General features: G+C 38.8%; 1 protein-coding gene across 3 annotated transcripts; it reads right to left on the bottom strand.

Moving 5' to 3' along the window:
* Positions 1-444: 444 nt before the first annotated feature.
* SAAL1 (serum amyloid A like 1) lies at positions 445-10,594 on the bottom strand. 3 transcript variants are annotated; one of them, XM_084522466.1, is made up of 12 exons: positions 10,437-10,594; positions 10,195-10,308; positions 8,840-8,923; positions 7,428-7,507; positions 6,992-7,051; positions 6,613-6,728; positions 5,358-5,541; positions 4,991-5,073; positions 4,669-4,857; positions 3,488-3,684; positions 2,869-2,961; positions 445-2,285 (listed from the first exon to the last, which is right to left on the bottom strand). In XM_084522466.1, exons 1-12 carry the CDS (start codon positions 10,554-10,556, stop codon positions 2,193-2,195), a joined length of 1,413 nt encoding a protein of 470 aa, XP_084378592.1. In that variant the 5' UTR covers positions 10,557-10,594; the 3' UTR covers positions 445-2,192. The 3 variants fall into 3 exon arrangements, with proteins under 3 accessions (XP_084378592.1, XP_084378594.1, XP_084378593.1); XM_084522468.1 differs by lacking the exons at positions 10,195-10,308; positions 10,437-10,594 and adding an exon at positions 9,467-9,972; XM_084522467.1 differs by lacking the exons at positions 10,195-10,308; positions 10,437-10,594 and adding an exon at positions 9,307-9,448.
* Positions 10,595-10,639: the final 45 nt, after the last annotated feature.

The following is a 10,639-nucleotide window of genomic DNA, read 5'->3' as shown; positions in this document are numbered from 1 at the left end:
TGGAGGGTGGGACCCAGTTGGTTTACCATGCATTGAAATCATCCACTTGATCGACTACTACACAACAGGCATTAGGTAGCAACCAACTCAAAAAGTAATATCAGGGAAATGGCACATCTCACCCACTCGTAATTAGCAAGACCACATTTAACAGTCAGCCAACAACAGGCACTTGTGTACGGTAAATTAGAAGGAACCAAATACAGGTAAACTACACAGATGATGTCTCACCTTCTTGGTACATTAAACCACTATTGGAAACCACAAAACCTCAAGAAATGCAAATCAGAATGAGTTCTCAACTGTAGTGGGCTACTGTAAAGATACGTACAATACATCTGGGGACAAACGAAGTCCAGAAAAGCTAGCAACTGGATGAGAGAGACCTTTACTTCCAGACCACAACAGTGGCCAAGCACAGGAAACACAAAATAGTTAAAATGATTATTAAATAAAGGACAATATATTTTACAGCACAATGACAGTATGAAGAGGCTCAATTTTCCTTTTAAAAATGACATTTTCAAGACAGCAACAGACATTTCCAGTAGCTCAGAAAACAAATTTAATTGACACTTAGAAGGAATAAAAGCATACAGTGTTGTTTGTTTGTGTTTTTTTTTTAAAGAAACTTTATTACAAATCCGTAGGTTTAAGAAAATATCCAAAAATGTCAAAGTAGTAAGAAAAATGCTGTCATCCTATTCACAGTTACCAGTTTTCTCCAGTAAACACAGCATACAAAAATTGATAGAAACCACTGCAATTCTTTTTGGTGACAAAAGTCAGACTTTTTAAATTCTAAGTCCCCTGCCAACAACTAAGAAGTTTCTGGCAGCACAAGGAAAAGATTAAATTGTACTTTTTTGAAAACTAGAAGTTTGGATGAAAAGGCTATATATACATACAGATACTGTATTTTACCACATGTACAGGTAACTCAGGGCAAACAGAACAGGGCCCAGCACAACATTTAAACCTATAAAAAACATGGGGAACGAGGGAACGTGTGCATAATGGTATTAAGTTATTCCCTGTGCTCTGTTTTCCACTTTTCCTTTACATCCCAAAGCTGATGAAGACCAATTGCTTTGCACTCTGCTTTATAGCAACAGCTGGAGCTGATGTGCTGCTCACACACAGAGAAAAGAATATTAGCGGCACTGCATGCAGGGATATAACAATGTAGTGTAGTTAAAATGTAATATGATTAGAAGCGGCATTTTAGAAGACTCCGTACACTGAATTAACTGACTGCAATTGACTTAACATCTTAACTCCCCTGAAAAGTCAGGCTAGCATGGCATTTCTAATGCCATTCACAGATGACTCATAAAACATGTGAATGAGGAAAGAACTGTCTGATACATGTTGTCTTCCTAAACTAAAGTACTTGCTGCTTTAAAAAAGCAAAAAGTTTGCAAGTATGCCAAGGATTAAATCCAAGCCATCCTACAACTCTTAACTTTGGGTAGCTGGCTGCCAGGGCTGGAAGCTGCAGCACAGACCTTTGGTAACCACATTCTCAAATCCTTTGAAATGTGCTGGGCCTAGATGTCATAACTCAGAGCCGCCGGGCAAAAAATGCTTCAATCAAAGACAGGTAAAGATTTTAGAGGTGCTGGATGAAACATCTGTTAAAATACCTGCTCAAGGTACTGATGCGATCTAAAAGAAAAAAAAAAAAAAAAAGAAAAAAAAGGAAACCCCTCTCCTCTGTGTAATTTAACTGTTTTCATCAGGTGCATGAAGGTGCTTAGCCAAAGGATATCTGAGATTTCCTGATCAATTTTCCTCCTGCTAGCAGCAACTTGGAAAATGCCATCATCACGTTAAGAACAACTCTGTGCATTTCATCCATTCTGTTGTTTCAACATATGTTAAAAAGCACAAGATCAGGAGTTATTCAAACAACACTACTCCACAAAAGAGCAACTAGAAATCAACAGTCTCTCGTCACCAGAGCAAACAGGATGGAAGGTGCAGAACTGAATTTACAACAGTTTCCTTCCCCATGCAGACCAGATTATCCCTAATCTAATCAGGTCTAACTGGAATATTTCTTAAAAGCCACCTGTTGGTTCGGAGGCTAACTCATTCTTTCACATTTACTGAAAAACTGATTTCTGCGACACTGTAATGAACAGTCAAAAATCTTCATTCCAAAAAAGGAAAGTATTTCATGTACAGTCTTAGGTGTGGACCTTCAGGCTTGGGAAACGTTTTTCTAGATTTTCAGCAAGTGTCTGATCAGCCTCACGCAGAACTTCAAGGAAACTCTCCACCTGGAATTAAAATCACAAACACACACACACACACACACAAAATAAAAAACAAACAAACAAAAATTCAAAATATTAACTTGCATGGAACGCAGAATTCTTATAGTCAGTTTAAGGGTCTCTCTACTCCATCTTCCCAGCCACAGCAGCCAGCAGTAGCCATTGTAAAGAATAATGAGAAATGCTCCATGGTAGATAGCTTCCTCCTCAACTCCACAGTTTCACTCGGTCTAAGATTTGAACCACTGCCTTCCCCAGCCTCTTATTTTATCATGTAAAAGTACATAAAGAAAAGCTTCCTATGCAAAATATTATTAATTATTCTATAAAACCATACAGGGCAACTTCTCAGCTGACATAAAATTTGAGTTGTTCATTCATTTCAGCACAGTTAGACCTTTTATCAGTTGATGATGGAGGCAAAGCTCTGGCTGAAGCAAGCCAGAAGGGGAGGGTAAGACTGTCTAAAGTGGTACATTACATGTGTCCGAAGAATTCTGTCCTAATGCTGTTTTACACTTGTCTCCGAAAGACCTTGCAATAATAGTATTTTTTAGCCACCTTATATACTTTGTCATATACTCACTGATGCAAAATAGAGTGGCAAGAGGTTCTGGAATGCACACGAACATGTCTGTTCATTTAAATGTCCCTGGTTTAGTCCTTCTAATGTATTTTCCTGGAAAATAAAGTGAGAAATACAACTAGCATGTCACGAGCAGTTGTCAAAGAAAAACTCAAAGTTGCGCACACAGTGGCTGCAGCGCTTTGTTCTCGTAACAGGTGAAACCACAAGGAAGTAGAATGTACAGTTCTAAGACAATTCCAGACATTAATTAGAAAAGGTGTGAAAACTAACACCTCAAAAGTCTCTTCTTCTGAATTCTCCCATAAAAAAAAGTCCAGCTGAGAAGATCAATTTATATAGGGGTTGATGGTCTTTCCTAAACTAACTTATATTCAAAAGGAATTGGCAACATACACCTGAAAAATTGAATATACAGAATCTTGGCCCTGATGGTACATACTTTTGAAAACCTGTGTCCCTGCCATCTGATACACGTTGCTGCTGACTTTCTGATCAATTCCTTAATGAATTTCCAACACGCAATTTCAGTTGCTCAGAGAAACGTCCAATTAATAGTAACTTTTTTTTTCCTTACCCATCCTGCTGAAATCCCTCTTCAAACTTTGTTTATTCTTACCTTGGTCAGTTCTTGAAACATATTGGAAAGCAATTCACAGCAAATATCCTTCAAAATTTTCAAGTGAAAATCTTCCTCATTTAGGTCACCTTTTCCAGTCTCTTCTTGTTCAGATTCCTTTGAGTTATCAACAGATCTCTTCCCACAGCCCTCCATGTATTGTAAAATACGAATCAAGCTCCCAATCAGAGGCATATCTGATATAAAGTAACAAGAAAGTGGAAGTTTAACACTGAATTTTTTTCCCCAATCCTACCAAGGAACTAGAATTTTGAAACAGATGAGAATATTTTATACAAAAGCTAAAGGAATGTATATTCTGACAGTGTTTTTGTTTTTAATCAAAGACTTAAAAAAACGTGGAACAGCAGAAAAAAACAAGTACTTCTTTACTGCAATCTAACCTGTACCTATTAAAATTATACACTGCTGGTAAGGAATAGAAAGAAAACATTTCTAGTGGTAACCTAGAGCAAGCACAATTCTTTCTAGAGCCCTGCGAGCAAGAAGAAAACAAAGCCACTTCTCACCTTCTGGGAGGACAGATAATTTGTGCAGGCTCAGCTGCAGAAGTGGCAGGGAAAGTAAGGATCAGGGCTATATCAGCTGCTATACTAAACTAGAACCTAATCTAAAGGCAGCCAGACCTTGCTGTCAGACTTAGCACCTTTAAAAAGGAAAAGAGAAGCTAGCATGGTAAAGGTGCATCCAGATAACCCTATTTGATAAACACAGGTGACTCACATTCCCAAGGTAAACTTGTAATTCTAAAGACTTCTAAATGGACTGAAAAGTAACAAATGATAAAGATGGATTTAAGAAAAGAATCTTCCCTTCTAGAAAAAAAAAATTATTAGCAAGACCTCATGTTTTAGCAAAGACAGATTCTGTAGTTTTCATGCATTTATCCTGTGGAGAAGACTGAACAGAATCTGTAGATTCCATTACCATAACTCTTCAGAAGCATCCAGTACCAGAACTTTGAGCTAGCTATGATTTTTTGAGTCACAAGTAAGGTGCCTTGTCTGTATTCAAACATGTATCTGAATTCTGTGTTCTGAACAAACCTCTAGAAAACAGTAATAAACTAACCATCTTTCACCTCATATCAATTATATATATATATATATTTTTTTTTTTATTTTTTTTTTAAAAAGAGAACAGAAAAAAGTATGGCTTACTTTTTCTCATCTTGATGTATTCTTGTTCTGTCTGTGAAGCAAACATAGCAGATAGCACCGACAAAATAGAGGCCAATACAGTCTTTTGCTCCTGCACAATTATTGGTGGATCATCTGGCTGACAGAGTTCATGGCAAACTAGGTCATAAAGCAAACTCCAAGTTTCTTTTCCTCCATCAGGAGCCTGCACTTGAGAAAGAAAAAAAAAGAAAAACCACCAAATTTAATCTAGGTACATGAACTGTTTTTCTTCCCGTATCTGATGATCTAGAAGTTACTGTCATTCTTACTCCCATCATATGTAGCAATTCAAGTGTCTTACCAATAGCCTGAATGCCCTCATCCACTGTGGTTAGGAGCTGCAAGATATGCATATAAACATCAAGTCCTTCCGGATTATCTGAGCTACAGGAAACAAAACAAGAAACAAAGCCAAGTTAAAGATATGATTACTGAATTATCTCATTATTATCTACATGTTTTAGATGCACAACAGACCATCAGCAGTCTGCCATGCTCTTTGCTAACAAGCTAGTTAGCTCATTTCAAATGGTAGGTGCAAGCACACGTGTTGTAGGGATCTGGCAAACCATGTAGCTCCCGCTAAAAATCAAGAGTTTCAGAGACAAGCCTTAACGAGGTTACAAGAAGACTCCCCAGCCTCGATACCATAAAGAAATCTCACTTACCGGACTTGTTTGGCTGCTTCAAGTATACAAGGCACAATCTTAAAATCTGGAAGTTCTTCAGGGGAATCATCTACAGACGGTCCCACAGACTGACACGTGCCACTTTTAATCCAGTTTAACATTAGCTCTTCATCTAGATCAAAGAGTTTGTCCACGACTTCACCCACTTTTACCAGCAATTCAACTGCACGCAAAAGAACGTACCAAATTCAAGAAAAGAGCAAAAATTAGTTTACAGAATGCTAACATATACAAGTATCAGAGTAAATTCAGTGTTGACATATACTAGTTTCACTCATGATCTACTAACGGTTCCTGTGCTCATTACTTTTTAGGGGCATAAATGTGGTGGAGATTGAAGAACAGGGACTGCTGACAAGTCCACTGACACATTCTACCTTATTAATTATAAAACAAAACTTTTTTCTTCAAAGAGACCTGAAGTTCCTGAAAAGCCATAACTTCTGCTTCCAAAATAAAACATGCCAAGATTTTTCCCTAATGCAGTTTTCTGCTAATCTGCATTTTACTTAAGTAGATCTGTGATTTCAGTTGGAACGAGCATTACATCGTTTAAAAAACAAAAAAGCTGGTATTTTTCAAGTTCCAAAAGCTAAAGCATTAGGATTCATAGACAAATGACAACTGCTATTACAATTGAGTGGACATAAAAAATAAATGCTGCTCAAAACGTTTCCATGACTGTGTGCTTGGTTTTTTTTCAAAATTAGTGCTATGACAAAAAATAAGAGACTTTTGTACCATTGACTGTGTACCCAAAGCCTGTGCAGTATTCTGCTGCCACTCAGAGAAACTGAATTATTCCTCCAATTCACATTCCTCAAGTATGGTAGTTTTAAAAATGGAAAATACATCTCTGATTAAAATAATAATAACAATAATCTAAATCAGGTCTTGTTTCAAATATCAAAAATGACATAAGCATATCTCTTAATGAGGACCGTGTCCTTTCCTTTACTGTGTAAATAATTTCTTCTATTTGACTTGGTTTTAATTCCCCCACAGAACTTTCTCATTCTTCTAAATGCACTTCCCATGTTGACTTTAGATATATTTACAAACCCTTAAAGGCCGGACAAGTTTATTTTGGTGTCCTTATTAAATCATCATGAGTTTAACCTTGTTTTAAAGAAATTCTTTACTCCCAGTTGAAAATATTTGTCTTTGAAATGGCATAATTCACTTTTTATTTTTTCTGCAAACCACTTATTCTCAGCTTGTTTTGGCAACTCACCGTTTGTAGAGCTTGACATGATAAAGCAAACACAGTCATACACAGAAGGGCTGTCTCGGATTCTCTCAACCCAAACGTTGGCCACCTCAGGCTGGGAGAGGCAAGTTAACAACAACCTAGACAGGAATTGCCCATTTAACAAATTAGAAGCCAATTCATTGATCTTAGCAGTACAAGTGTAAAACCAAAATAATGAGAATAGTGTGATAAAAAACAGGAATCTAGCCCACAGCAAATCAATTTCAGAACAAAGTGGAAATGACAAATGGATAAGATGGGAAAATATCAAAATAATGAGACCACTTGTCAATTTTTCCCCCATGGCCTCAGAACATAGCTTAACTAAATTAATGATTCATTAATTTCTGAGATGTCCTACCTGCTTGTTTCCAGAAGAGTTGGAGAATCTGAATCACACAAACGTTGCAATAACACTTGGCTTTAAATAGAAAATTTAAGGTAAGAATTAGTAAAAAGTACCTTTTTCAAAAATATAAAAAAAAGGTTAATTTCATAGCTGCAGCCATGTTCTAAAATTAAAACCTTTTTTTTTCCAGACTGTATATGCACTACCAGTGTTTCAAAACTGCCAAACGTAGAAATTTAAGAAATTTAAGATTCGGGAGCTTGACCAGGGACTACAAAAGAACCCCAATATTCTGCATCCTATTTCTCATTGAATACTTCTCAACCAGTAAGGATATGACAAAAAGATGTGAACAAAGGCACTGCGAACCAACTTAGCTCCTTTAACAATGTATGTTCCATAACTGTGAGAGTCCAGAAAAGCACATATAAAACATATATATACCTACCCGAGATTCTCATCTTTACTAATAGACATGCATATGTCTTGGAAACAGGCCATATTTCCCAATATTCCCACACAGATTTCCTGAAAAGTCCAAACAAGGTATAATGAACTAACTGCAACACAGTTGACAAGTTTATTTCCACAACCATAAGACAAAAATAAGAAAGGTTCTAAGATGCTTTCCAGTTTGACTTCCAAGTTCGTATGTCCTACCAATTTCTAGGCAATATTTCTAAGGTATGCTGTTAGACTAGCCTGAAGAATTCTCAGGAGAAGTACTATTCTGATATTTAGCATAGTTAAGATGTTCTGTAAAAGCAAATACATTTGAAAATGAAACTCTGCTTGCATTGTCTATATACACTGTTTAGAAATCTGGCATCACTATTATAAAAACAATAAGGAGTCCTAAGAACAACAATATCACCCTATGATTTTCCTCTTTACATATACTCGCTTACTCCTAAAGAAAAAACACATCTTAATATGAGCTTCCTAAAAAAAAAAAAAAAAAAGCAGTGCATCCCATTAAAATACTCAAGCCCAGACAGTCGGACAGTCACTAGAAGGATGCACACTTCTACAAAGGGAGCTCTAGAACAGCTGCAGGTGCCTGGTGCTAATAGGGAACGTTCTAGGAGTCGCTCAGTTTCAGCAACTTGGAAATTAACCCTAACCAATCGAAGTTAGCATATTTATTAACATTCTCCTACCTCTGCTAAATTACACCAGGCACTCTAGCTGCTGCTATTCCAAACAATATCTAGTGACAGCCCATTTAAACTGACTTCCCAATTTCGGTCACACTTTCAAAGTACAAAACACTGAGCTTTCAAAGTCCTGTGCGCCTCTACTCATCTCCTGACGTAAATGTTCTGGCAACTTCATAGGTTATAAGAACACCAAGTAAGGCTGAAAACCCTGGTTTAATTTCTAAATGCTAGTGCATTATGTAATACAGGCTGCAAAGCAATGACATTGAAACAAAGGGGGAAGAAAAAAAAAAGTTCATTAAGGACTGGTTTCCAATGATTCGTAACAGCTAAGGTTACTTTTGTAGGTCTGACAAAACAAATTTGTGACCATTTCTAAATAGTAATTACAGAACAAGCTAGTAGGAAAAAAACAGACCAGTCCTTACTTATTATTAGAACTAGCCTTATAACTAAGTTTCATACATTTAATCCTTCATCAATAATGACATAGAACACCTTCAGCATCACCAAAATACCTACTGATCGGACCATATTAAAAATGCATATTAAAAAAACCATTTTTTTAATTTTGTTTTCTCTTTGTTCCACTACCTTATTCAAAAATGCAACTGGAACAAGGAGATATTTAGGAAAGCAGGTACAGAGCTATTTACTGTTGCTATTATTATGGGACAGCTTTTTGACAGCCCATACTTACAGTCAGGCGAGGACACTTGGATTTGGCAAAAACTCCCATGAATATATCAGGGGCATTGAACTCCTGAAGAAATAAAGCGACATCCTGTGGAGAAAGTGAATGAAAAAGTAAACAGACTTTCCAATTTTACAATTTCCAAACACAAATCGAACCCTTTCACATAGTTCAAGGACTGAATCAGAGACGTCAAACTCACTACAAGAGATCAAGTATTTACCAACAATTAGTACCAATAATGTGCTATGCCACCATTCCTGCTTTTTACTGAGAGAAGATCAGCAAGCCCATACAGTGATTCAAGATGCCAGTGATAGGCTCTACAACAAACCAGTCATATTTAGTTTCTATTTCCTCTATCTCAACAAAGGGTCAGGCATGCTAATTCCATGCAGAATTCAGCAAATACTGTTTTGTCAAGCAGTGACATCATATATTAAAAAAAACAAAACAAACAAAAAAAAAACTACCATTAGCACTTGATCAGAGAATACAAAATAGGAAATCTGCTCCTCATTATTTCACCTCATTAAATCACTGTATTAGTTCTCTGTTTGGGAATGAAGTACACATCTTCCATGTTTACTTGAAACATTTAAACAGAGAACTACAAATAAATCCTTGTCTTACTTGAGAATTTGTTCCAGAATTTGGGAATGTTAAGAAAAATACCAAAAAGATATGTTAAATTGCCATTGCAAGCTAAACTTTAAAAGACTGTTTGTTGATCAGAAAAATCGTTTACTAGCATTAACATGGCTAGATGAAAACATGCCATTATAGAGACAGCATCAGTAATCAAGTTGCTAAATACAAGCTGAGTTCACTTCAGGTGCAGCTGAGCTGCTGTCTATTCACTCCAGGCTTCAGTTCGACACCTGCAGGTAATATAGAAAACCAGCAGGTGTGAATATGGCCCCATTGCCACCAGCTGACCCTAAGCACTGTGTGACCCGTAGGACACCTGGAGGATGGCTCAGGCAGACCAAGCTGTTTCCCTTACACTCCCATATAGCCCTGCTTTGTATCCTCAGACAGCAGCACAGGGCCCTGCAGATGGGATGTAAGATAAGGGCCTGCTTTTCATCTAGTGCTGGGCTTAAGGAGTGCACGCAGAGCACTCGCTGTCTCAAAATGCATGATGAGGCTGCTTCAGACCTGTTCACCACCCCTGCCCTGTTTAAGGACCCATAGAATGCTGCCAGCCAAACCAGGGAAGTAGCAACACCACCTGCATCAAAAAGCTGGACCGGCACGTTTAGTTATAAGCCTTTCCCCAGGCTTTTGGGGACAGGATTTAGACTGAAGGCGCTCAGCACCAGCAACACGGCAGCAGCCACTCGCCGCGGTGCCCCTACCTCATCCATCGACATGTCCCACACTTTACAAATGTCGTTCTCCATCTCTTCGTCCAGCTCCGTCTGGATTTCCTCAGGGTTCGCGCTGGGCTCGGTCTTCTCGGGGCTAATGACCTGAGGGAAACCGGGAGAGGGGGGACGGTAGGTGAGGAAAGGCCACCGCGCACCCCCACCAGCCGCCCAGGTCGCTTCGGTCGCGGAAAAACCACCGCCAGCAGCCTCCCGCCCGCCCCGCGGCGCACCTCGATGAGGCGGGTGAGGATGCTGAAGAGCCAGTGCTTGCTGTACACCGTGCTGCCCACCGCGTCGCCCTCCTCCTCCTCCTCCGCCTCGCTGGAGGGCGGCGAGGGGTTGCGGTCCATGGCGGCCTCCCCGCGAGCAGCGAGGCGGCAGCGGAGGGCGGCCGGGCCGGCCCCCCCGCGCAGCGCCCCCCGGCGGCCCGGAG

The sequence above is a fragment of the Aythya ferina genome (genome assembly GCF_964211825.1).
Source record: "Aythya ferina genome assembly, chromosome: 5".
Lineage (NCBI taxonomy): Eukaryota > Metazoa > Chordata > Aves > Anseriformes > Anatidae > Aythya > Aythya ferina.
The sequence above is the reverse complement of the archived record's forward strand: the minus strand, read 5'-3'. Positions and strand labels throughout refer to the sequence as shown.